A 27794-nucleotide genomic window follows, 5' to 3' on the forward strand; every position below is an offset into this window, starting at 1 on the left:
TACTATGCCGGCCACTTCAGTTTGATGAACGGTCCGGTAACTCTTTCTATGCAAGATTGCAGGGAGCATCCGTAAATGCACACGTTTTGGTGTTCTTTTTGTGCGTCGTTTTTCGAGCAGCCGTGAGTCTCTGTGCATATTTTGAAACGGCGGTAGGTGACTCTGCTGAAAGGTATTACTATGAAATCCAAACAAATAAACGTTTGCTTGCGCCACGTGCCAGGTTTCGGTCTATATTTCTTCCAACGGCAGCAGGCCGTCAGGGCCCAGTGTTCGAAAAAGGCACCCGCTAAGATACTTACCACAAGATAAACACTAAAACATTTCTTGAGTCATGAAAAAATGCTGCACGTTCTAGTTTGATATTCATAGCTTAACTCCAAGAATAAATCGAAACTTTAATACACACGGTACAGGAGATTGCAGTAGGTGAGAGCATGGTGCAAAATCTGCGATGCACAAAGTAGTTTGTAAACAAAAATGAGATATCCCGCAGCGTTTCCATTAAATTACTCCCATGCTCTACTACGGGCATGAGACACAAACTGTACATAAAAAGCTTTACTTGAGAGGCAACCGCAAACGGTCATGAGCTCATAAATATAAAATGAGGACAGCCGAGAACACCGGCGAACAGAGTGAGCTTCAAACAATAGACACCCACCAAAAAAGAATTGAAGTTCACTGCGGCACTCACGGGAGCCGTTCCCCTGTTTCTACTTATTTCTTGAAAAAAAACACACACACTATCTCCTTGTCTACTCAAAGTCGCATTATGACACAAGCCCAACATAAAAAGCGACCAAAAAGTACTGCAACCTGTGCTGCAAGTGATAATGACAGGAAAGCCTCTTCAATACGGTATAAAATGCTTAATAAACAGATTCACACAGGACGGGCGCTTCCTTCTGTCCGCGTTCCGTAGCGCTGTTGTGAATCTGTTTATTAAGCATGAACCAACTAGCCCACACCAGAATCCTCTTAGGTTTAAAATGCGCGTAAAATTCACCATATGAATTGATGCATGGGTTTTGAAAACTTTCTTTCGGACGGGACCCGTACTTAGAATCTATTTTTGCAATAGGGGCAGGAGTTCGCATTACGGTGGGCGATCAGATTGCGAACAAAACAGAAGAGACAATTTGATACCAAAAACCCCATCAAATTTCGATCACCAATATGATCAGCAATGCCAGCTCTAAAATGAGAAGACCAATGTGCTTGCATGGTAAATGTTTTATCATAAAGCTCTCCGCGGCATCTTCATTTTCAGGTGTATTTAATTATAGTTAAAAGGAAACAACAAACGTTTGTATCAACTACCCCTAGCCAGAGCTGGCTTCAGCTAATTACTTGACGATTGGACAAAACTTTATGCTCTTACAAACAGTTTCTGGTTGCTTGATGACAGACCACAGTTAATTGGCAGTCGCAATACTAATGTTCACAAGTGGCCGTAGCCAATGGAAAACCCACTTGTGTGAGATCAGCTTAACGAATTCGGCCACGGGTTTGCTGACGACCGCTTTGCCTGCCGCAGTGCTGCACTAGATCTGTGAGTCGCAGTAAAGGTGCACAGACGGTGCAAGCAGGGGACTAGGTAAAGTGTACTACATTAGTTTCTTCAGAAGAATCATCCCTTGCGGAGACTGCGTTTTAGACCCGCTCTTTATATTCTTTAGACCAACGTGTCTAATTAGTCGCTAAAATCAGGTGGAGTAAAGTGAAGACAGCAGAAATGCCAGCAATTGTGCTGGTGCAGCAGTTCTTTACGGTGTATCCAAGCATTCATAGTCGCTACCATGAAGTTAAGTTCTTTCGTTGGATCTGTGCTCAGGAAACTCTTCTTCATGTCTTGTTCATAAGTTATAATTTTAATCTCGCAACAGATTAAAAAGAGAGAGAACTTAAGTCCATAATTTCAAGGGGATAAAATTTTGTTGAAACCATCTGCAGTCGATGTTACTTAGCGCGCTGCCACTAAAATGATTACCAAACGAAAAAAATTCACATGACTATAAAAGCCCCGTTTTTGAGCCTGCTAAAAGGAAATATCTTAGCAGGATATATGAAGAACGTCATGGGTAATGAGGTAATGCCGGCAATAAATGAACCGATGTTTGCACTTTGTCAGGTGCACCTTGACCGAGGTGCAAACGCAACTCTGAGACCATTCACCGGCCTTAGCACCAGTTCGCACGTCAGGATAAGCTGGTCACGCTGATCCACAGCTTTCAGAAGAAAGTGCCGAAGAATGGTGGCGATGACGATCTTAACTTCCATCGAAGCGTATTTTTGTCCTGAAAAACACAGGCAGGAAACAAATGAGGCTTGATGCTTTGCTCCGTTTTCGCATTGCATACTTTGTATGAGAGCGCACTGAAATTTGAGCGAAGTGCTGTTTGCGCGTTTTAAACGGACAGACGTTACTGCGGAACTGCAGTACGTGCGTTAGATGACATAAACGAAGTCCGTTATGCTTGCTTTGCCTTGCAGAACGGCCAGCCCGCCCCAGAAATGCGTCGGATGCGCCAGAAGCCACTCTTTTTTCTGTAATTAGGGGAAGAAGACTACCCGTCACCTTGCTGTTCAGGTAGTATGCTCAAGTATTACCTGTTTCTTCGGTTTCTCTGTGCTGTACAGTTCCATTACAGCGTTCTGCACCTAATTACACAGCAGCTGCTACATACCAGCAGTTCCTTGCATATAAACGAATCAAACAAAGCACTGAATGCGTATTGTGCTGCAACGATGCCACCAATAATGGTCAGGACCCACAAGAATCCATCATTGTGTTCCATGGCCAATATCGACAATCGCATACAAGTCTTAGCGCAAATCCATCACGAAAAGGCTAACGGCCGGCCGTGTTAATACAATGCGTTATAAAAAAATAGTTTAGCAGTCACTTTTCACAGTTCCTTGTACAATGTTTCTTTTCAGAAATGTATGCATCATTCTAGTAGCATGTATGCATCATTCTAGTAGCATTCTAGGTAGCATTTTCATTCGTTTTCAATAACTTTGGTTTCAACGTGCCTCGTGCCGGTCCCAGACGTTACCCACAAACAAAGCGACCTCTCCAACGAACTTCGTATTTCATTTCATTTCATTTATTGAACCCTCAGGGCCAAGGGCATTAAAGAGGGGAGTTGGCTACAAAACAAGAAAATACATAAACAGATGGAATGCATGTTACAAAACAAAGTATTATTATACTCCTGTTATACAATGTTAGCTAGTGCAGAACGAAAAGGGTGGTTATCACTTATGTCGACGATATCTGCGGGAAGGCGGTTCCATTCGCGTTATGTACGAGGCAAGAAAGACTGAAATGCAGTTACAGTGTTACATGTTTCAATGCCAACTTTATGACGATGATGAATGCGGTTTGACACGTATCTCGGGGATGAAATGAGGGCATCACGTAGCATGGGATGATGGTATAGTTTATGAAGAAAGCTGAAACGAATTGTCTGCCGGCGGGATGCTAAAGGAGGTAAAGAAAGATTAGCTTTCACGCTTCTCACACTTGCCGTACGGTTAAAGTTGGACAGGATAAAACGCGAAGCGTTATTTTGAACCAGCTCAAGCAAAGTTATCAGTTTTTTCATGATGGGGATCCCATATGGCGGCGGCGTATTCCAGATTAGAACGTATTAGTGTTTTGTAAAGCAATAATTTCAAGGAAGACGGAGTTTGGTGCACGCAGCCCAACATGCGGTTAGCTTTGTTAATGGGCCGCCGCAGTGGCTCAGCGGTTATGGTGCTTGGCTGCTGTCCCGAAAGACGCGGGTTCGATCCCGGCCGCGGCGGCTAGAATTTCTTTGGAGGAGAAATTCTAGAGGCCCGTGTGCTGTGCGATGTCAGTGCACGTTAAAGAACCCCAGGTGGTCAAAATTTCCGGAGCCCTCCACTACGGCGTCTCTCATAGCCTTAGTCGCTTTGGGACGTTAAACCCCATAAACCAACCAACCAGCTTTGTTTATGTACTCAATATGGCGCGTCCAGTTAAGGTCAGCAGAAATATGAACACCTAGGTACCAGCATCTTTTTTTGCTTTTCTTCGCAGATATCTAATATATACATACTAAAGCTTTCTTTCTTTCTTACTCTCTCAAGTTGTCCTTGCGCACTTACAGCTTGCAGATGTAATTACGAACACAAAGTACACAAGAAGGATACCATGCATTATTTTAAAGTTGGGCTACTTTCTCAGGCATCGATAAAAAAAAACACAAACTTAAGCTGCTTGCATGGTGGATGCGCATCTTAATGGGGAGTGCATAAAAAAGCAATTAGACGTCACAACGCCAGACGCCAGGACTAAATAATTTTTAGGAGACTAAGGAATTTATCTTTTTTTATTTAATTAGTGCTTTTTTTATTTAAACAAAGCAAACAAAAGCATTCTGCGCACACATCAGGGCTGTGAAAGGCTGCACTGACGTCATGCTAGCAGCCTTGAGACCAAGAGCGCGATGAAGAGCAGCGTTTTTTTTTTTAATTTGCTAAACCATTTATCGCAACTTTCCGTGATGTGCATTGTGGAAGCTATGCTTTGACCACCTTCGTAGCGCCCCTGACGTCACGAGTAGCATATTTATAGACTCATTATTTTGGCTCACTTTGCACGCAAACTTGACAAGCAATGTTGGCGTTTTCTTACCTATGCAATTCCTTGGACCGGCAGAAAACGGAACGTACGCAAAAGGGTGTCTCCGCACCACATTCTCTGGCAGGAACCTGTCCGGGTCGAACACCTCTGGCTCTGGGAATACGCTGGGATCTCTGTGTAAGGCGTATATGAAAACGTCGATGTCACTGCCCTCGGGAACCGTGTATTTGCCTGAAAAGAGAAGGTCAGTGACAAAACAATGATCATATGCGGTTTCTTTGAGCGAAATAGAAACAAGTTTTGTGTTCTGCAGCTTGATGTTGCAGATGATTAGGGAAAGCAGTAATACATGAAATGTCACTGAAGAAACTTAGCGAAGCCCGAGCCAGAACCTTTCATGTGCGTAAAACTTCATCATGTATGTTGTTTATAATGCTACGCCGCATCTAGGCCATATTCCTGTGCATTTAACCATTAGGCGGGGTTCACGGCTGTGCCATCGCAGGGATCGCTTAACAGTTTGCCTATAGCAGTGAAGTTACTGCATTGCAATGCAGATTAATATTACTGCATTGGAGTACTCTCTAATATTGCAATGCATATCGCAGCATTGCAATACTAAATAGAAACGAACTTGGCTATAACATGTGCTCCCGAATGCTGATTTTTCTCGCGTTATTTTCAGACTTTTACAGGAATATCGGCAAAATGTGGAGTATCAAAACTGTTCAGGTCACACGGTTTGTTTTGAGCCACATAGAGGAGCACACACGGCGCCACTGAAGACCAAAGGCCTTGAAAGACAGGGATAAGGGTTCTTGCATCACATAAATCTACAGTTTGACGAGTGCCTTGAATACTTCACTACAGACACAGCAGCAAATTATGTAGCCAGAGGCTGTTAACGGGGGGTGTACCCGAATTCGTTCCTGATTTTATAAGGTATCAAATGTTCCGATGCTCTGCCCCTTGGAGGTGGTGGCCTGGGGGAGTCCATTGAATTGGTTAGAAATAAACGTACCTATTTGAACATCGTTTGCCACACTTCTCGCAATCACCGGTACCGGCGGAAAAAGGCGCTGGCATTCCTGCAAAAATAAAGAATCATGCTGCACTGCGTGGTTGCCTTTCTTCTCAACGTGCAAAAAATTAATTTATAAGCACCTTGAGAACACGGTCAAAGTACTTGAGCTCTTTGAGTTGCTCCAATCGTATGTCAGCTTCTAGGTCATCGTCGAGTATACTATCCAGTTCCTCTTGCACTTTGGTTTGAACGTCTGGGTGCAGTGCAATCAAGTAAAGGGACCAAGCAATGCTCATGGCAGTTGTGTCGTGTCCCTAAAAATATATGCGGCACAAAGCAGTTAATGAAACCTCTCAAGAAGTAGTGTCTGGAAACATATTTGTGATACTGTGTGAATCTGTCGTCTTATATATGCTAAATGGAAGGATGACATATGTGTTAACTGGAACGCATGCCCAAAGCCACTTGAAGCCTCGTTTCCTTCATTGATTGGAGGATCGTGCCAGGAAGCGAACACTCAGGACCAGTGGCAGTCGGCCTAGATCAATAGGTTGCCACTCTTTAATGCGGAACAGGTTACTTTCATCCAAGAAGTTCTTACAAGCAAGGGAAATGTGGGAAAAAAAAGACAGATACCGAGAGCACAGACTGTTTTCATAACTAGGCTAAGGTGGCGTCTAGGGTGATTAGCTAAGCCCAACAGAGTTAGAGATGAGAGAAAAGAGCGATAGCATGCTTGAACAATGAAATAAGTTTTGTCTCGCAGGCGCACGATAAAAATTGGTAAAAACTAAACACGGTAAATGAAACAAAAGGAACCGTACGCCTGATGTTGCCATTGGTTGCTAGTTTAGTTTTGGTTTCGGCTTTCACAAACAAACACTCCTTCAAGCCCTGACCCCTAAACAGCAATCCGCAGTTCTTAGCATGGATTTAGTTTTTTTCATCATGAACGAGATGCATATTACCGACATCACGATGTGGGCTATGCGGCCGATAAGCGCGCCCTTGTTGCGGGAAAGAAGTAAGAAAGAAGGCTATTCTAATTTTAATTTGAAATTCCTCAACGAGATAGGATTTTCTCAGCACTGAAAAGTAGCTTCTAGGCATCAACGCGATGACGCAGTAAGACAAACTCGATAGTTTTCTGCTGACTAAGCGTTCCCGCATCATTTATAATAAAGAAATCCGGGTGACTGCAATTGAAATAAAGGCTGCGGTATTGAGTTTGGAAAGACACCTAAAAATTCCAAGCGGTCGAGTGCTCGTCAGACGTAACAAGTGGTTTATTATGTTTATTTGCCCCTTATAACCCCTTCGAAGTTAAAAAAAACCTTAATGTGCAGTGTTTTTGCATTGGCAACCAAACCAATGATTTCAGCGTAAATATTTCGTTTCTAGTTTTGCTAGCCTATTTTTAGTCTGAAACGGTCTAGTATTAGTCGTGTAATCTTGTGCTCCGATACAGGTCATTCTCACTAGCCCCAACTGCTTGAGACCCCTTACTTCACTCCGGATTCCTGCTGTGTCAGAAAACAGAAAGGGGAAATAACGATGGGAGAGCGTGAAATAATTTCTTTTTAGCTTGTAACATCAGGCGACCGAGAAATGTGGTTAAATTAATATACGACGTGCTTTTTTCCTTTGCGAAGGGGGTGAAGGCTTGAATTACGCTCATGCTTTGTTTCAGCTATTTTTTAAGTTTTTTTTTTTCAGTGATTACCTCAAACATAAAAGTATCCACTTCTTCTCGGATGTCGTCGTCTGTCAAAGAAGAGTCGACTTGTATGCTATAGCGAAGAAGAATGTCAATGAAGGTCAGCCGCTTTCGATTACACGTGCTTAGCTGAAGGCCGTTGTCTTCTATCTTAAGGGTTGCTTCCTTTGCTGTGTTGTCTGAGTTGATTTCGTCCATTAGCTCTTCTCTTCTCTTGGCAATAACCTGACAAAAAAAAAACAAATCGATCATGGCAAATTTGCTCACCGAAGATTTCATGCTCATAGCCCCAGCCTGCCGTTCTCAGTAGCAGTTAAAGTGGTCCTTATTTCTTGTTTAAAGCTTGACCTTCACGAGAGTGAAATTTTCCATGTTGGAGAGCACTTCGCGGCAGAAACTAGGCTGAACATGTGTAATTCGTAGCCTCGTTCTTGAAAGCGTACCCGGTTCTTCGGTTGTAGTTTGGTGTGCCTTTACCTTTTTAGTGAATGCGTGAATCAGAGACTCATGCTTCCGGTGTTGTCGTCCCTCATCGGTTCTGCAGTAAACCCAGTCACATAAGAGCCATGGGGTCTGCGATCGCTGCACTATTTTCTCCGCTACACTGGAAGAATGGAAGTACAACGGTCATAAAAAAAAATTATTTTCGGGAGAAACTAAGCATAAAGATTTGTCCCTCTAAGTGGGTGCAATTAATTATGCGATTGTGGAAGGTTCATTAGCCGCGAAAGCATCCTCCTCTGTTATTTTTTCAGTGTTGGTTTTATCCCTCCCTTCACGTCCCTCATGTTGACTTATACGAAGCAAAGAAAGTAATAGGCAGAACAAGTGAAACGCACTACATTGTTCATTCGCTACACTGAGCATATCGCTACGTGAGTTGGAATGTTCCCTTTAAATGTTAGAATTAAGCAAAGACAAAATGAAAACTTACAACTTCACATTCTTGACATAGTCAATGCATTCGCAGTCTTTCTTAGAATTCGATACTCCCATAATGGTTTCTGGAAAGTTTCAGAGACAAAACAGTCTTGAAGAAGACGACGCAAAGCATATTTTTATTTGAAAACAAAAATACAGTGCAAAAGGCAGCCTTAAAAGGCAAGCATTACAAGGAGCGCTTGAAGCTTAATCACTACAGCTTAATCACTTAATTACTAATTAAAATCTTGAACTGCAACGATATTGATTCCCAAAACCATAAAATAACTTCATTGTTTCTTTTTTGATGCAGTTAGAAGGTAAAAGTAAAACTTCATTGTGCATTTATGGTGAATTGCTTTTTGCATTGGAGTATTCTGAATAAAGTTTCAAAACAATCTCTTGCGGTAAGCAGCCCGTAATCCAGGTTTATAGTGTTTGATAACCATATCCTTTCTAGTAAAGTGCCAGAGGGTAATGCACTAAAGGAATTCGGGTGGTTAGTTTCCACGCCGACAAATTAACGCAGCGAGGAATCTCGCTCTCGTGCAGAATGTCGAGGGGGCCATCAAAAGCATTCTCTGGGTACCCCGTTTTCCGCTTCATCTTCACTCTTTCAAGTACAGCGAAAGGTGACTCCTGTACTATATCGTCAGCTGAGGAACCTGAGGTACGACAGCAGTTCAACACTTAACGTACGAACGAAGTGTGGCATCATAATCACCACGAAAGGCTCTTTGTATTTACTTTGCGAAGTAGACATGCTTCTTTCCTTGCACTGTCAATAACGGTTAAAGCACGATATGTTCACAGATTTTCCGGTGCTTTTTCAGCGCTTATATCGTGAACTCTACGACGTTACGACTTATGCCTAAGCATAAGGCAGCGTACGTAATGGCACGCAAAAAAGAAAGAGAAAACATAGCATAGTTTATCTCTATCTAGATTCTGCTCTTTTGAAGTGTCTTTTATATAAAACTGGCCTTCTACACATGGGCATGTTTAAGCTTCTTGAGTTGCAGCATTACTTGTTCTCAAGTATTCCTTCCTAAAATGGTCAAACTTCACCAGCGCCTCTTTAAGGCTTACGATGACGGCTCTAATGCTCAGAAGGAAGAAGGTACTAGATGCATAAAGGGCTTCCGAATGAAAAGAAAGGAAATCAGCCAAGAGCCTTTGTCTCTCTAAAGGAACAACTAGGCTGGTTATGCCGAGTAATGGGATGATTGCCTCCTCCTTTTGAGCAACTTTAAATTTCTGCGCATGCCACAGCACATGCCCAATGCATCCTCATAGTAGTACCATGTTATCGGCGCATTCCTGTGATCTACGCCATGTTCGTCGCGTGCCGAAGGCGTTATTGTACCGTCTCTGCCAAAAGTAACCGTTGGGTGCCGCGACAGCGGCAGGTTCGGGGCCGAGCGGCGGCGCTGCTGCCGCGGAGCTGGTCGCTGCTTTCCGGGTTCAGTGTAGTGCGGACGATGTAAGCATGCGTACTCGCTCGGCTGCTCTGGATGACGAAATGTCACCGGTTGGCATGTGCGACGTGTACTTTCACGCCCTCGGATCGCATGCTTCAGAGCGAGGGCGCTGCGCACAGCAAAGCGCGCTGCAAGGTCTGCTTTCTGGCAAGGTAATATGCGTTGCGTTGTACGCGGCGAAATCTTGCGAGTTAAATTTTAATACAACACTCCTGTCAGTTAAGAGATTTGACAGAGTAGTGTTTTTCTGCATATTTGGAAAGTAGGCATATTGAAAAGATTTGGTTCGGTTCATGAGGCTCTAACGCTCCAAAGCGACTCAGGCTATGAGGGACGCCGTAGTTAAGGGCCTCGGAAATTTATACCATCTGGGGTCCTTTAACGTGCACTGACATCGCACAGTACATGGGCTTCTAGAATTTCGCCTACATAGAAATTCCACTACGGCGGCCGGGATCGAACCACTCAGCCACCGTGGCGGCCCAAATTGAAAAAGGGTTGAAAATTGAAAGCGGAAATTGAAAAGGGCGCTCGAAAATCCAAGCCACAGTTTTCTTTGAGGCCTTCTATTTTAAGCCCAGCAGAGTAATGAAGCTTTTAAATACTTTCAAGCATGCTTCCCATTTCACTTTGTTTTCGGCCTCGTCTTTCCGCCACTTGGTTTCGCACTGCGCGCAGTGCTATATTGTCTCAGAGGTTATTATTATATTACATTGGCTTGCGGGTGAACGCTTTATTACCGAAGCAAACTCTGAGAAAGGTTTTCTCTCTCTCGGTCCCAGAACACACCTCACCCGCCGACCCGTCTGCACAGTGAACGTGACCCTTAATTTCCGGGAAACGCGATGTCTTAGAAATGAAAAGAAGGCGCAGCGTTATAAGCTGCGAACCATGTTCGCCTTATCTGTTTTTAGCCGACAAAATGCTTTAGAGCTCAATGCCAGTAAAAAAAAAATGCAAAGTGCGGGTGAAAGACAAGCCTTATTTTCGCACACTTAATGAATGATGCTTACAGGATATCGATTCCCCTTCTGAAGTTCCAAGGAAACTAAAGAAATAATTCTTTTACCAAAATCCTCAGATGGTTTTACCCCTAAACACTATAAAACAGGGAAATGGTGAGGCTTCCTAATGGGGTTCGTATGCCAGGAAGCATTTGGATTACGCGTTTAATATTCTCGAATTCTGATGGAACCAATGGTCTTAATAATCAACTTCGAAAAGATTAAATTTAGCCAAGCGAATCGCCAGTAATGGTTCATCCGTCACGACATGGCCACTGGACTTATTTTTGCGAGTATTAAGCGAAAGAGCCAGATTGCGTTTCTTTGTGTGCATTTCTTTTTGAGCCCTGTCGGCACTTCACTGGGTCACGGTGCCGATTGGAATTCTGCGCCCGATCGAACGCGATCGCAATTTCAGAGAAGTGTAGAAGCGTGCTTGAAATACCGTTAAAAAGCTTGCTTCATTTGCCAGACGTCACAGAAGGTGAGGCGAGAGCTGTATCCCATTTTATTTTTTAAATACTCCAAACGTGCTGGAACGCACATTTTTGGTTGGCTGTTTCGCCGGGCTTATGCCGGACCCAGACTAAAAGTCGTGGGCCCAAGCCGGGCACGGGCTCGTACATAGAGAGGCTGCATACGGCTTTTGAGTCATTATTGTAGGGTGAAGTTTTACACTTGGAGTGTTCTAGCAGCGTCACGGATGAAGGGTGTTCCTTCGCCTGCTCGAGGGCCGCAGCCGTCTGTTCCAAGATAGCTTTTGACTATCTGCCTTCGCCTGCCAAAAGCGCATTTCTACGCTATGAGAAACACCATTCGAGAAGAGCATATTGGTTTAGGGCACTTCGATCCTTCAAAAACAAACTACTCAATAAACCGGAGGTTTTATTAAGTACTTTTCATCTCAATAGAAACGGGCCCAGTGCGGCCATGATTCAATCCGAAAATGAGCTCATTTTTAATGAGCTCATTATTGCTACGACTTTGAGAAGGTTCGAATATTTAGTCATCGCGGGCAATAAAGAAATACTTATTAAATACATAGACGTAACACAAAGCTTGTTGCGCGTTTATGCAACCATTTTTATTTGGCTCTAGGAAATTCGCGGCTATTTACAGACAAGACAACTTTTCAAAAAAAAAAATACTGAGTGGCTGAACCCACCTTATAGTCTCTTCTTTCTGTACTTACCGAACCAATTTTTTCTACAGTTTGGCTCATTGAGCGCCTTTTCTGGGGACTTCATTACTCATTGACCGTGCCTGGGCACGGGCCGGGCTGGCCAGGCCTCACGTATAGCTTGGCGGGGTGGGCCCGGGATCAGTAAAGCGTTAACGTAGATGACCCGGGTTAAGCATGGTCTTAAATTTTTGGGCCTTGGCCGGGCTCGGGCCTAAGAATGCGGCCCGTGCGGTGCTCTAGTGCTCAGTGCACGTACTTTGCAGCAAAGTGCTCCGAATACGTAAGAGAGTACGCCGCGCATGCTACCCGGCGATTTTTTATGATTCTGAGAAGACCGAGGGCGCACGATTGCGTCATCCAGTTCACGCTCGCAGCCGGAAAGCACCGGCCAGCGCACGCAAACCGATTACTCGGCCGTAAGCCCGCTCCCGCCACAGTCACGGCAAACCGGCTTCTTTCGGCGACGACTCTACAAACACTTAGCGAAAGCGTCGCCGAACGGAAGCCGCTGGAAACATACCAGTAGGTGAGACGACATTCTGCCCCGCCCTTTTCGTTAATAAGAATTTTTTTTTTTGAAAAAAAAGCTTAGGAGTGGCGCAGAATTCTTGCTTTTTTTTTACATTGCATCGTTACAAGTGAGTCCGATCTACAAAACACTTGTCTAACTTAAGCAGGGCGCTGTTAGCAAGTTTTCAGGCCTGCTCATATTTGTTCGTGTGGCTTCTTCGATACTGTGGTGCATCCTGGACAGTCTCTAAGCAACGCGTCGAGCATGCGACGCACGCAGCAAACTGCGCTGGAGCACACCGCGCTGACGCGAAGAGTACAGTAAGAATATGCCTTCGCAGCGTGCACAGTGCGCATGCGTAGGAGTATCACGTCGGGCCGTTAGGATGTGTGTCCACGCTAGTTTCTCTCAGTCGTAGACAGTTGGCAACTGCGGCGCGTGATTAAATTCAATACTTTGAATAATTGCTGCAAGGCATGTTCATACCAAGCAAGACATCCAAGGCACACGAGGCTGCCAAGGGCACTGCGTCTATCCAGGGCTCACTGAATTGTTTTTTGATCTTCTCAACTGTCTGTCTTGCCATTCTGTTCATTGGTGCGACAAAATCTTCGAGGATCTTGAAATGGAAAGCCGGTGTCAACATGCGCCTCCGAGTTTTCCACTTCGGTCCCGCACTGGAGAAAAATGCAGGTATTGCAGAGATCATACAATGGGCATTGAGGAGAACTAACGAAAAAGAGCCAGTGTGCAGTTTTCAAATGATTGGTTGTACTTGCCTGCACCACTTCACAAAAAAATCATGACTACAGATGGTATCTATCCGAAGAAGAGAATTGAAGCGACGTTGCCCTAGTGTGCTTCGAAATGTACAAACTAGTGAAAAGAAAAACTAAAACATCGCTCTTAGGGGCTGGCTCTGCACGCATCTTTTCTATAAGCTATATTGTTCATCCTCTCACAAAAGCACCGTTACCGGAAGCTTACTAACAATTTATTTCAACTTGAAGGCAAAGTTTCCGGCCGGAAAAATTCCACTGTTGTGTTATAACTTTAGGAGGCAAATACATATAAAGGCCCCTATTTTGCATTTTGTGATAGTTTAAATCCTGGCGTGAATAATTTTAGGCCATAGGTAAACGCCATTCAAACGGTTCTCAATCGCAGCTACAGCGAGTTCCATACCTCGTCAGAAGTCCAGTTCCCAGCCAGGAATGAAGTAGCCGGTAGTGATAAGATTTCGATTGAGTGTTGCGATTGGTCATGAATGTCTGCAATCGAAAAGAATCGTACTGAAGACAGCATCAATAGCTTGTGACCTTTAGGGTTTAATGTCCCAAAGAGAGACATGGGCTATGAGAGGCTCCCTAGTTAAGGGCTCTGGAAATTTCGGCCACCTGGGGTTCTTTAACGCGCACTAACATAGCACAGTACTCGGACTTCTAGAATTTCGTCTCCATTGAAATGCGACCACCGCGGCCGGGATCGAACCCGCGTCTTTCGGGTCAACAGCCGAGCACCATAACCACTGCGCCACCGGGGCGGCATGTGTAAGTATATGTAAGTGTATGTAGGGATAGCATCGTGCCTGCTTTTTCGAGAAACGCTTTAATATAATCGTGGTTAAAAGCTGCACGATAACATTTCGGCATGGAAGGTCAATAAAAGAGCAGCGTTGTTTTTTTGTACTCTAGAACTTGTGCATCGGAACAACAAACGCAGACAAGGCCAGTGATTCTGCAACTTGACAATTCTGACTGATGCCTCCTGATTATGCACGCTTATGAGCGATTTAAAAATGCTGGAAAGGCGCGAAAAAAAAAAACTTTCATTCGGCTTCCGAGAGTTTAACTTTATTCCGATCACTTATGTTAACAAGACCGGAGCATGACACTTAGTCGACTACACCGCAACACCTTTCACCATCGTGAAGTGGCGGCAGTGCTGTGTCTAAGGGTTCAAAAACAACTTCCTTGTGACTATAACCCGCGGCATGAAGAAAGGCTTCGTGCTGCCCAAACTCCATATCATATAGCAAAGTGGACCGTAACCGCATCTGTGAATCGGTTCTTTCGCATTTTCCGTTGCAGATGTTAAATGTACCCAACTTTTCAAAATAAGCGTTGATTATACTATATCTCGCATAACTCCGAAAAGGTAAGCAGGAAATTATACTATATCTCGCATAACTCCGAAAAGGTAAGCCGTCACGCTTACACGTACCCTCTACCAACGAAACGATCATAACCTATTGCTCCAATGTTCAGGCACGATCGTAGGAACAAAGTAACCATTTGCCATGCACTGCATCTGTAGGTTTCATATAGTAACCAAAAAAAAGAAAAGAGGAATGGAGCGTATGAGGGGAGAAGTCAGAGCGAAAACACAAATGCGTAAAAAAATTATTTCGCAGAACTCACCTCGACGTGTTCGGCCTTGTAGACTGTAATACAAGGTCTCGTCCCCATGTAAAAGGCGAAGAATCCTTCCTTTTGGTACTCCAAAGTTAGTGCGAATCGTGATTGCATGAAAACTGAAATTATAAGAGAAAAAAGTCTGTGTATAGTCACTGGGTTTTAATTTATGCAACAATGGAATTATTCATCTCGTCAGCGAAGAGTACGACTTTATGCGAATGTTATTTTCTGGGAAAGCGGTCCCTGGCAAAGCCTCTACAAAGCGATACTAAGTTCATTTCTTTCAAGGAAATCGACATGTTACGATATGTTCCAAGCTCCCTAGGTGTTGAGCCCGCTTTCGGCTTGTGAGAATTTCTTGCGCGTTAGAGAATTTTGTATGATCTAAATGTTAGTTTGAGCCATTACACTACAGCAAACGTTTTTATGAGCATTTAGATTAACTATTTTTCATGAAGAAAATCCTTAACAAGGCGGTTTGCACTTTCCACCCTCTCGGCAGGTCCGCTGACGCAACACATAACATCATTGTTTTGTTTCAATGCGATTGAAGGTACCAGCTAGGCTTATTCATGTTGGCTGAGGACAGCTGTTCATGGCAAAAAAAAAAAAAGGTTGGTTTTGTTTGTAGGGTTTAACGTCCAAAAGCGACTCAGGCTATGAGAGACGCCGTAGTAGAGGGCTCCGGAAATTTCGACCACCTGGGGTCCTTTAACGTGCACTGACATCGCACAGTACACGGGCCTCTAGAATTTCTCCTCCAAAGAAATTCAACCGCTGCAGCCGGGATCAAACCCGCGTCTTTCGGGTCAGCAGCCGAGCACCATAACCATGGAGCCACCGCGGCGGAAAAAAAAGAAAAAAACTCTAAAAACCCTAAAAAAAACTAAAAAAAACTAAAAACACTAAAAACATCAACTAAATTTAACACTATGTAAGACCGCCGCAGGCGATCTTGCTTAGTGTTAAACTACAACCTACTCTCGCGCTGTTCATTGCACATCATCGTCTTCATCAACTAATGCTACTGTCGAACTAATATCGTCGCCCGACGAGCGGACGACTCAGTGAAGCAAAACAGGGAGCCGACCAGGTTCAACACATGCTTTCGTGCATCTATGCTCGGTTGAAATGCGTTAAAACCCTACCGCCGCCGCGGTGGCTCAGTGGCTATGGTGCTCGGCTGCTGGCCCGAAAGACGCAGGTTCGATCCCGGCCGCGGCGGCTGAATTTGTTTGGAGGAGAAATTCGAGGCCCGTGTACTGTGCGATGTCAGTGCACGTTAAAGAACCCCAGGTGGTCGAAATTTCCGGAGCCCTCCACTACGGCGTCTCTCATAGCCTTAGTCGCTTTGGGACGTTAAACCCCATAAACCAACCAACCAAAACCCTACCACTTTTTTATAGCGCCGCTCTTAGGCGCCCTTTCCTGGCTTGCGTGTCGTCGTCGTTGTAACCGGAAGAACTATAACAAAGCGAAGAGCACGGCGAAGGTTGAAAGCAGAGCGATAACGAAGGTAGGGTGAGAACGAAAAGGCGAAGGAATGGGTAGCGATGGAAGCGAGAAAGGCGGAAGTGTAGAATAGAAAGTGGAGGAGGAGAGTACGGCGGGGGCAGGTGAGAGGGATCGCACTCAGTTTTGCGCCGGCTGTTGATTAATAACTTACAAAGTTGTTGGAGGCTTAGAAAGTGGGCCGCAACTACGTACGCAAAGGGACTGTGTTGGAAGCGGCTGCAGACAGATGCTCCAGCAAACTCTCCGTTTAAGGTTAGGCGAGGCACGTTGGATGGTTTATAAAACACGACGTACTGCCTTGCCCAAGTGAGGCGATTACTGGCGCAAAGATTGCGGGCCCCTTGATTGCCACATAAGTGCCGTGAATCGGCAGTCGATCCATCAACCAATACAAACATGGGCGTTTTAGGGGCCATTTATGGTGTTTGCCAAGGGAACGGGCACGCGCTACGCTGAATGTGCAGGACACGCACCTCGTGGCCCGCTTCAAACGAAGACGCCTCCTTCATGTCTTCAGCATTCCTGCTTGAAGCAATGAAATAACCACGTTACAACGTGATCTCGCTCGGAGAAGCAAACGTGGGAGAGGACGCCGCAACAGGGCAGGGTTTGTACCGCGCCGCTCGACGCCACTGACGAGCGCTTGTTCAGAGCGATAGTTTACAGGCTTTGTGAGACGAAGCGGCAATGCTTCGCATTTTACCCTTAAATGTAGCTTAAGTGTCACCCAAGTTGTGTGTTTCACACATCGCAAAATCAAGCTCCGCTCAAATTTTGCATTGGGGGCACCGTAATGGTCGGTCAAGATTTTATTTTTTCTTTGGCGTTTCAGGACAGCATACAAGAATTTATCATCACCGCTGAAACCCGGGAGAACAACTGAACATAACCTGCACTGTTTTGCAGGAAAAATGTTTACTGGAGGCAACAGCTCGCCACAATCAATTTATTTCTTAGTTGTTCGCAGTAGTCCTTCTAAATTGTACCGGCGCGTCGCGAAAGTAGGAAAAATGGCTGTTTGCAAATAAATATAGTGCGCTCTACGCTGTTAAGTAGTGTCTATGGTCTCAATCATTGTCATGACAGCGCAATGGTTAATGTACAAATTAGCAGACGATCATCCAAGGTTCTTCGTATTGGATATAGTTATATACGTAACCTTCGCTCAGTTTATAATAAGGATGATAATATACTGTGAATCGTCTTCGGTGTGTGAAGGCGCCCCCCTCCTCCCCCTCCCTCCCCCTCCCTCCCCGTGCAGTAATGAACACAATTTTGCGGGGATATAGGCTTGCGGAAAATTACGAGGTCTGTTAGAAAAGTATCCGACTTTATTTTTTTTTTGCGAACACCTGATGGATATGAGACAAGCGCGCTTGCATCAGGTGACCTTGAACCTTCATGCGCATGCATGAATTTTTTCCCGCCTGCCGATAGCGTCAGTCGCTGGGAAGCAGCGTTTGAGTGAGGCAGTGTGCAGTGCTCTCGTCGGTTTTTTATTGCAAGGAAAATAGCGGAGTGAAAGGAGCAGCGCTACTGCAACAGATTTTCCCATAAACTTGGCGACAGCCGAGTGGAAACCATTCGAAATATTCAGACGGCTTTCGGTGAAGATGCTATGAGCAGCACACAGTTTAAGCAGTGTTACAATTGTTTTAAACATGGCCGCACATCGGTGGAGAACGAGCCACGCTCCAATCGGCCATCAACATGCCAAAATGACCAGATCATTGCCGAACTGAACGCTATGGTTATGCGGGACTGTCGCGTGACTATCCGAGAAATTGAGGAAGAAGTGGACATGAGCAATTTCTCTGCACATTCCATTATCACCGAAGATTTGGCCATGGAGAGAGTTGCGGCGAAATTCGTGCCGAAGCTGCTCACGGTGGAGCAAAAGCAGCTTCGTGTTGAAGTCTCACAGGACATGCTGGATTCCGCAAACAGTGACCCCGACTTCATCAACATCATAATCACTAGTGACGAGTCTTGTGTGTACAGGTACGACCCGGAAACCAGATCCCAGTCGTCAGAGTGGAAGCATTCCACGTCACCAAGACTTAAGAAGGCCCGCCAATTGCGCAGCAATGTGAAAGTGATGCTGACTGCTTTCTTTGACACCCTCTGTGTGGCAGACCACGAGTACGCACTCTACAGGGTCAAACAATGACCAAAGAGTACTACAGGGATGTCCTCTGTTGCTTACGTGATGCTGTGCGGCGCAAGAACCCGGAGCTGAGGTCAACAGGAAATTGGCGCACCCATCGCGCCAATGCTCCTGCACATTCCTCGCACTCGAATCAGATTTTTTGGTGAAAAACCAGACTCCTGTAGTTCAACAGACTCCTTACTGTCCTGATATGGCCCCTGCGATTTCTGCCTGGTTCCCAAAATCAAAATGCCATTGAAAGGAGCGCGATTTCAGACAAGGAAGAACATTATGGCTGCAACGACAGCTGAGCTAAACTCCATTCCGAAAAGGGCCTTTTCGGAATACTTCCCACAATGACAGCACCGCTGGGAGAACTGTGTGGAGTCCCAAGTAGACTACTTTAAAGATGACTAGGTTTGCAACGCTCCAGTTATGCAAGTTTTTTTTCAACGGCCAAAGGTCGGATACTTTTCTAACAGACCTCGTACTTCTGTGCGGTCGCGGTAAGCCGGTCATTGAAAAGCACTGCAGCATGAGGGGACATGAGTGCTCCATTCACTGGGAAAAACAGCAGCGGGCTGGCTGGAGAGACAACGCAGAAATGTTTTTATTTCCCTCTAAACTGCAACCCACAAACTTCTGTCCTCTACTGACGACTGTACATGCAGTAAAATCCAATACATGACTCTTCAGGTAATGTACGTTTATTTCAGGCTGACGTTTATTCTTTATGCTCAAAGAAGTGGGCGGATATGTGAAAAACGTTTTGCAGCGTCTACTATTTTCTAACACAAGGCCAATACAGGCGTCGCCGGAAGTGGATGGGCTGGCCGGAGTCTCTTCTTTGCTGGCAGTTGCATTCTTGATGGCGCTGTCTTCTACTCTATCGTGGTCGCGGTGCCGCTTGGGTGTCGTTCCCCTGACGCCAACCGACACCGTACATCCCGCGCTCGGTGGAGAGATGAGACTAAACATCTGCTCGCGTAACACACACAGACAACACGAGATCACGAGACTCCTGCGGCCGCCGATCGGCTTTTGCCTATCGCTGAGCGGCGCGCATGAGGGGGTTCCCAGAGCATCCTCCTTTTTCAGCATACATGGCGACAGCACTTTCCACTTCTACAGATAATTCCTTTTGCGACAAAACAGCGCAAGCATTTCGTGACAGAACACTGTCGACCAGAGAATGCCCGAAAATTCCATTTCTCAGTGCTGTTTTTGCAGAGGTAGACCTTGCATGGTGCTGAAGTGTGGGTTTTAATTGCCAGCAACAATCCCGGGCATTCAATCAAATCACAACGCGATAAAGTGCAATAACTTATGACTGGCGTTAGCGTTAATTCGTCACAGAAATCGTCTAGAAGAGCACCACTTTCAAATCAGACGTGTTGCGTAGTCGGCCCGCTCACGGACGCGCCCTTCAATTTACCAGCACTCGAAACACTTGCCGCAGTTGTTCGTGGAGTCGGTTAGCTCTGACAGCACTATAAAGCATTTCATCAGGAAGCATTTGCCGGCTCAGGAGCAATTCCCAGTAGAATACAAAATTTGTCTAGGAGCAGATGCTGTTTTTCACGCTATAACTCTTCCACGTACAGTCCCTATACCGCTGAAAGAACCACTGAAGTGCGATATAGAAAGAATGGAGCGGATGGGTGCCATTAGAAAACTAGACAGCCCTACCAAACGGTGTGCAGTAATAGTCCCAGTTTTGAAACCGTAAGGACAAGTGAGAGTACGCGAGGATGTTACGAACAAGGCGGAAAGCTGGGCTAGTTGGTGTGGCATAGTTAATTAAAAGACTAGCGCATAAAAGTAGGACAAAGACAGAGAAGGAGACAGGACGAGCGCTAAATATCAACTGAAGATTTACTACAACAAACAGGTACTTAAAAACACTTCTGTGGCACATGCGCGCACTGGGTTACAAAGAGCACAAACTAATCAAAATGTGGCAAACTGTTTCGGAGATACATGGTTTCTTTCCTCGTCAGGACAAGTGACGTCGTGCTGACACACTTATCACCTTCCCTGTAAATGTGATAAGCCTCAAAAATCTCACGGCCTAACCTTGTGCCTCCCCTACCAAGCACACACGTGGCATCAAACGCCGGCACGCACCATGTATCTCTGAAGCAGTTTGGCACATTTTGATTAGTTTGTGCTCTTTGTAACCCAGGGCGCGCATGTGCCACTGAAGTATTTTTAAGTACCTGTTTGTTGTAGTAAATCTTCAGTTTATGTTTAGCGCTCGTCCTGTCTCCTTCTCTGTCTTTGTCCTAGTTTTATGCGCTAGTCTTTTAATTAACTATGTTACGAACTCACGGGACCATTTCACGTTCCCATGAGTCGTTCAAGCTCCTGAGTCACGTTCTTGGGAAAAGTGGTGCTCAAGCTCAATGCTTTCTCTAGATCTCACCACGCTTGACTAAGTAGGGCCTCTGAAGAGCTGACGATATTCATTACGTTTTTTAAATAATAACGCTTTACCAGGCTTCCATTCGAAACAGCTTAAGTCACCGCATTAAGAGGCGCGCTGTCGGCCCGCGGCCTGGTCAACGCGCCTCTCAATGTGCTGACGCATGAACACGTGATGCGCGTGCCGCGGGCGACCGGACAGTCGTGCGAATCGGCCTTTACGAGACTCTGGCGTCCACCCATCGGCTTCTACGTATCGTGGCGCTGCGCGCATGTAGCCGTTCCCAGCAAGCACCCTGGAGACTTTCTTCTTCCGTATAGAGTTTGGGGTGGATCATCCTTGTTTTGGTCCCGAAGGCATAACGGCGGCGTGGTTGTCGCTCTGCATGAATGCGGAGAAGTCCGGTGCCGTTGTCTGATGTTGTCGGTCTAGCGAGTGCGCACGCCAGCATACTCTCGCTGTTGACGCTTTCTTTCCCATTCGTCGGTGCTCGACTCCTATCTTCACGTTCGGGAAGTTCTTCCAAGTTCACCATCATGTGACCCATCTTCTCTGCCATGTTGCCAGAGATTGAGAGGACAGGAAAACTGGAGAGATACGGGAGAGGCCTTTGTCCTGCTGTGGGTGTAGTCAGGCAGATGATGATGAATAACGACAGGCTAACGAGCAACGTGCAACATGCCAAACGACCCCCCCCCCCCCCCCCTCACGCCGTGACCAATCCCTTAGCGAAAACTAATATGCTTGGAATATACGGTGGGCTATTTAAATGGTATTTTAAACATATTTATGTATTCATGAATGCACTAAAAATATGTAGGAAATACTTTCCTGAAATTTCATGCTTGGTATTCGCAATATTGTCACCGACAAACGGGTGAAGAAACGGGGTCACGTTCCTTCGAAGAGACCCGATAAGGCGGCTGGTATAACGGTCGCTGATTTGCGTCAACGATAATGCGATGCTTTGTGAGCGGAGTCTGCCTAACTTTAGAGGTCGAGGCAAAACAGTCGCGGAAAGAGTCGATAATGCTCTCCAGGCAGCGTTTCTGATGAGACGGGAGGTTCGGGTTGACGTCGGTCTTTATGGGAGTGGTCGGTGCCTCCACTGATGCCAGGATTTCGGACAACGCGTGCTGTCGCGCGAATTCACAAAGTTCTTCGAAATACGCAATAGCTGTTTTGCCAGGCAAACACTGCTGTTCAGAACCAAAATTGGTCACCAGAAGTTCGGTTCGCCCACTGTTCAATTCAGTAATTCCGCGAGCAACACAGACTTGCCGACCAAGGAGCAGCGAGATGTTGGTTTCAGCGATGCCACGAGTGCTGGGGCTGTTATCGCACTCTACGGTAACAAAAATGCTGGCTCTTGACGGGATTACTACCTGGTCGGCACAGACGCATAGCTTAGCCCTGCGCGGCTCGGTATCGTCGTCGACAGGGCCTTGGGTGGAAAACGACACGATGAGCTCCTGTAGATTGATAACGGCACCGTACTCTTGAAGAAAATCCAAACCGAGTATGAGGTCCTTGGAGCAATCGGGTAACACAGCAAAGCAACCAGGGAAAGTAACTCCGCGGATCTGGATTCGCGAAAGTGCAGACACCGATCGGAGTTACGACGTGGCCACCAGCTGTCCGGATCTGCGGCCCAGACCAAGGGGTCAGTACCTTCCTCAGGGCCGTGGCTAACCGACTGCTCATTACAGAAAAATCGGCGCCGGTATCCACCAGTGCAGTAACGTCGTGGTTGTCAGCGGATACCGGAATTTCGGCAGAAACCAGTCGGTCGCAGCGCGTCGTTGAGGTCGTCGGGTCAGGTCGTCGTCGGTCGGAGCGTCGCGGCGAATCTTCGAACGGAGGCTCTTGACAGGGTCCAGTAGCGGCGGCCCTACCCCCGGAGGACGCCGTCTTCAGTTTTCCCGACGATAGGACGCACCTCTGAACTGGCCAGAGGTCGATGGGCGGCCGGGCGAAGAGAACTGCCTTGGGGATGGTGATCTGGACTGGCGCCGCTGCGGGGTCGAGGACTGCACGTTATCAGCCAGGTACAGCTCGATATCCCGTGGTCTTTCACCGTAGCGCGGTCGAAGTGCGTCAGGTGAAAACCCTCTTAAACCCATTCTGCGGTAGGGGCAGTGGCGGAGGATGTGGCCGGGCTCCCCGCAGTTGTAACAGAGCGGCCGATTGTTTGGCGTACGCCACACGTGCGCTTTGCTCATGCGGGGCCTGTACTCCTGCGGCACAGATGGTACTGCTGCGCTCGGGTACTGCAGTGATGGCACTGGCATGGGAACGACGGGGGAAAAGGCTTGCATCGCTGGCCCAGGACTTCGTAGTGCCTCGCTGTACGTCATAACAGAGGGCGCCGGGTGTGGAGCTGGGGGCGGCTGCACAGCTCGTCGGATTTCGTCACGGACTACGTCCGTTACGGCAGCGACACTGGCCTGTGGAGCTTCCAAGCGAAGTTTCGCCAATTCCTCGCGCACAACGCTTCTTACAAGCTCCCGAAGCTCCTCGGCGGGCAGCGACGTAGGCGTGTACTGGGAAGCGGCTGCTACAGTAGCCTCACGTCCGTAGTGCGCGCCCCGTTCCTGCAGAGAGCGCTCGATACTCGTTGCCTCCCTTGTGAAGTCGGCCACTGTTCTTGGCGGGTCACGGACAAGTCCGGCAAATAGCTGTTCTTTTACGCCGCGCATGAAGTGGCGCACCTTCTTCGCCTCTGGCATAGCAGGGTCGGCCCGATTGAACAGACGCGTCATGTCCTCGACGAACATCGCGACGCTCTCGTTGGACTGCTGGGACCTCGAGTGCAGAGCGATTTCAGCCTTTTCTTTTCTTTCATTGGTGGTAAACGTCGCTAGGAGTTCTCGACGAAACACTTCCCAGGTGGTAAAGGAGGCTTCGTGATTTTCAAACCATGCTTTGGCTGAGTCCTGCAGCGCAAAGTAGATATTGCGCAATTTGCGCTCGCCGTCCCATTCGTTGAAGCCCGCCACTCGGTCAAAACTGGCCAACCAGTCTTCTACGTCCTCGAACCTGTCCCCGTGGAACGGCGGCGGCGACCGAGGTGCGTGAAGGACGAATGGCGGGGCATTCCCGGAATGCTGAGTCGTCTGGCTAGCCACGGTTGAGGTCATTGCTCTTACCGCCCTTACCGGCGCTGTCAGTTGGCTGAACTCCGGCTGTAGGCCTCGCAGACGGCGGCTCGCTTTGTGGACGGGTGTTGTGTCCACGCGTGGAGAACAGGTGTCGAGAGTGTCCTCGCAATCCGAGTACATGGGACGTTACCCAGCGGCTCCACCAAATATGTCACCGACAAACGGGTGAAGAAATAGCCCAGGTTCTAATTAGACGAGGTGGGCGTGCCAGCCAGCAGGCAGCTCGAGCGAGGAAGAAGACGATCTTCGATCACCTCGAATGCCCAAGGCTTGGCAAGTCCCTGCTTAAACAGTTCGGCCGCGGTACGGCGCCACTGATTGGTCGGACGGTGGCAATATATTCTCAAAATGTGCCAAAAATACCTCACTTAAAGCATACTTCGAACACTTTTCAAATACGTGAAAAAATATGAATGCAGTTTTCGCATCTTGTCAATGTATTAAAAGTGTACTTTCGTAAATATGAAATTAATTCATCCCAAGTATACTTCAATCCTAACAAACGGGCAGTGCTTTTAAACGTATTTGCAGCACACTTCTAGCTGCCGTTGAACAGTCAAGGGCTCGAAATCGCGTTTCGGGAAATGGCATTTGCATGTTGTCAACGTATTTAAGTGTACTTCCGTAAATACGCAATTAATTCGTCCAAAGAATACTTAAATTCTAGAAAATTGGCAGTCCGCATTAGGATATTTGCAGCACACTTCAAGCTGCCGTTGAACAATCTAATGCTCGAAATCGGGTTTCGGGAATTCGTATTTTCGTGTTGGCAATGTATTTAAAGTGTACGTACTTTCTTAAACACGCAATTATTCCGTCCCAAGTATACTTAAATTCTAACAAATGGGCAATCCACGTAAACATATTTGCATTACACATCACGCTACCGTGGAGCAATCTAGGGATTGAAATGACGTTTCAGTAAAACAGTGAAAACTCTCCCTTTCCTGTAACTTCTTTTATGGTAACTTCTAGCAGGACGGTAATCCCCACTTATTTGCACTACGCGCGGGGAACGTGATAGCATTATACCGGCAAAGGCGCCTTGGTACTCCGGGCCCGAATATGCCATTATACCGGCAAAGGCGGCTTGGTACTTCCGGGCCCGAATATGCCAGCGAAAAGGACCCCGACTGGCAAGACCGACCGACTCCCTTAGACGCCCGTGTATCTGTTGGTTGACAGTTAGAGTCCTGAGCTATGCCTGACACAAGTTTCAACGAGCAGTTCGGTTCTAGACCGCCTCGAGAGTCGAACGTGACCAGTAGAGCACTTCTGCGCTCATTTGGGAGCCCTAGAGTCTTTGCGCAAAAAACGCCTCACCGGGCAAGATATTGCGTCGCTCTCGGTGGGTATAGTATATAACGCAAGCCAAGTACGCCTCTGGTCGGAGCACTTCTGGTTTGCTGCGTCACTTTCGTAATGGTTTGCTGTGTGTAGGTATCTTTGCCGTTCTCATTCCGTCACGTGACCTTATAATCTAGTACACCTCTTGATTGATGATAACTACGCGAGTACAATTTGGTCAGCAGTTGAAGCGTTAACCCGTCTCATTCTGTAAAGCCGACGAGTAGACCTTTTTTAAGCCCAAGTGAATATAATTTACATGTATTAAATGTATATTTTTAGTATATTTTTAAAGCATTATAAATATGCTAAGCGGGCAAAAATGTACATTTCACGTATCTTTAAGAGCGTTCAAAATATTATTCCTAGTATACCCAGAAAGCAGTCGTATTGCAGTTTAAGCATAGGGACACAAAATGCGAAATAAATATGAAATTAATACAATATGCTTGAAATGCATTTTTAGCACACCCTCTTTTTTGCTGAGGGAATTAAAGCCCGAGTTAACGTTGTTGCCGACGCCGACGAAGGTCGTAAAACAGCCCCCCCCCCCCCCCCCCCTTTCACAGCTGGCGTTGTTACATAATTGTGAAGTGAGTGCGGGCAAAAACCGAGGCGCCAGCGCCACTCTTCTCTCGATGTGTTACACAACTTGTCAACTGAATCGACGCTCGATGGAGAGTCCGCGAGATAGTTTTGTGCCACTACCGCGCTGGAAGTAAATAAAATGACAATAATATCCTTGCCCATGTAATCATTGTTTCATGCATATTTGTATTGACCTCCCTCCCTTACACTTTACAGAATGCCTCCTTGAAGGCTCAAAGGATTGTGTAAATCAATAAATAAAATACACAATTTCTGTTATGTTGTCAATCAGTTTAGTTTAGTTTAGTTTATGGGGGTTTAACGTCCCAAAGCGACTAAGGCTATGAGAGACGCCGTAGTGGAGGGCTCCGGAAATTTCGACCACCTGGGGTTCTTTAACGTGCACTGACATCGCACAGTACACGGGCCTCTAGAATTTCTCCTCCAAAGAAATTCTATGCTGTCAATCAGATTGCAGGATACCTTGCGGACGCTAAACCAAAGCCCAATAATAGCTTCTTATAAAGAGGTGGAGAGATGTTCGCGCTTTTTCTTTGTTTATTGTACATGCTGCTCCGTACCTAGCCACTGCCGTCTCCTAAGAAGGATTCATCTCCGAAACCACTGATTCTTCACGAGTGCGGCGTATCACACAATGCCGGGTGACGGCTTCGTGTCAAATGATTCGCGACCTGGTCGCAGGGCACGTCGCATTCCTTCTAACGGCAGACAACAGAGATTACACACACGTGGAAGAAAATGGTAAGCGACTATCCGCCATGGTGTTATATAGTCGCTTTTTGGCACAGTCGTATATTAATGGGCGTAGGTGTATCAGAAATAGAAGGACGAATTTTGCATTCCCCCCGTAACAAATCAGACATGTGTACCATGGCTAACGGTACTTTTTCCTGCAGCCCTGTTGCCAAGGTTTGGAGCGCTCCTTCGTGCGCGGTTCTCTTCCGCAGCTTTAATGATTTCAGCACGCAAAATGGTTCACTGACTTGACGCGACGTCACCGAGGAGTCTGTGAGTTCGTCAGTATAGGGCGAGCCGTTCTATAAGTATAAATAAATAAATAAATAAATAAATAAATAAATAAATAAATAAATAAATAAATAAATAAATAAATAAATAAATAAATAAATAAATAAATAAATAAATAAATAAATAAATAAATAAATAAATAATAACTTGCCGCTTGGGATTGCGCTCCTCAGTGGGACCCGACCTATGACCCAGCCATGGCGCTCCTAAACGACGATGTATAGAAATCCTTCGGTATTAACACATGAGAACCAGTGCGAAAAGTGTCGCCCGTGACACTGCGATATCCGTTGATACAATCGCTAACAGCCGACTTCGAAAAAATTGCTCCGGGAATAAGGTGGATGGAATATTTCATGGATCGATGAGCCAGTCAGTTCTCTACAGTGCAATGATGGTTGCACTTGTCACTGGCGTTCTCTATTTATTAAATGTGAATCGCATTATAAAAGACGTGCACTAATTGCTTCTCTCGAAGTTGATAAGTTTTGTTTCAATTAAGATAAACTGGTCAGTCGGTACGGTTGGAGTGCTCAGAAAAATAAGTTTACAGCTGATATTGGCCTTGCTGAGCGTCATGACCGCATATATATTCACAATGACAAGAACATATAGCAAAAGGCCGCATCCACATTATGTAAGCTCTTGTTGTTGCTCGCCGAAGCACGACGAAGCGCAGTCATTCG

General features: G+C 46.3%; 1 protein-coding gene and 1 long non-coding RNA gene across 2 annotated transcripts in view; one reads left to right on the top strand and one right to left on the bottom strand.

Annotated features, from left to right (window-relative positions):
• Positions 1–384: 384 nt before the first annotated feature.
• Positions 385–27794, bottom strand: part of LOC149351787 (cytochrome P450 4c3-like) — a 28660-nt gene continuing 1250 nt past the window's right edge. Inside the window, exons 2-11 of the mRNA XM_089581119.1 lie at positions 14880–14992; positions 13645–13730; positions 12946–13136; positions 8294–8363; positions 7837–7963; positions 7366–7584; positions 5783–5956; positions 5640–5706; positions 4670–4849; positions 385–2300 (exon numbers count right to left, since the gene is read on the bottom strand). Coding sequence (XP_089437245.1) covers positions 2131–2300; positions 4670–4849; positions 5640–5706; positions 5783–5956; positions 7366–7584; positions 7837–7963; positions 8294–8363; positions 12946–13136; positions 13645–13730; positions 14880–14992 — 1397 coding nt within the window. The 3' untranslated portion in view covers positions 385–2130. The remainder of the gene's footprint in view (positions 2301–4669; positions 4850–5639; positions 5707–5782; positions 5957–7365; positions 7585–7836; positions 7964–8293; positions 8364–12945; positions 13137–13644; positions 13731–14879; positions 14993–27794) is intronic.
• On the top strand, positions 2494–5843 carry LOC149351788 (uncharacterized). The gene is made up of 3 exons (XR_016290650.1): positions 2494–2593; positions 4743–4862; positions 5304–5843. It is a non-coding gene; the product is annotated as an uncharacterized LOC149351788 (long non-coding RNA).

This window comes from Amblyomma mixtum, chromosome 3 (assembly GCF_055824585.1).
Source record: "Amblyomma mixtum isolate Tamu chromosome 3, ASM5582458v1, whole genome shotgun sequence".
In the NCBI taxonomy this organism is placed as follows: Eukaryota; Metazoa; Arthropoda; class Arachnida; order Ixodida; family Ixodidae; genus Amblyomma; species Amblyomma mixtum.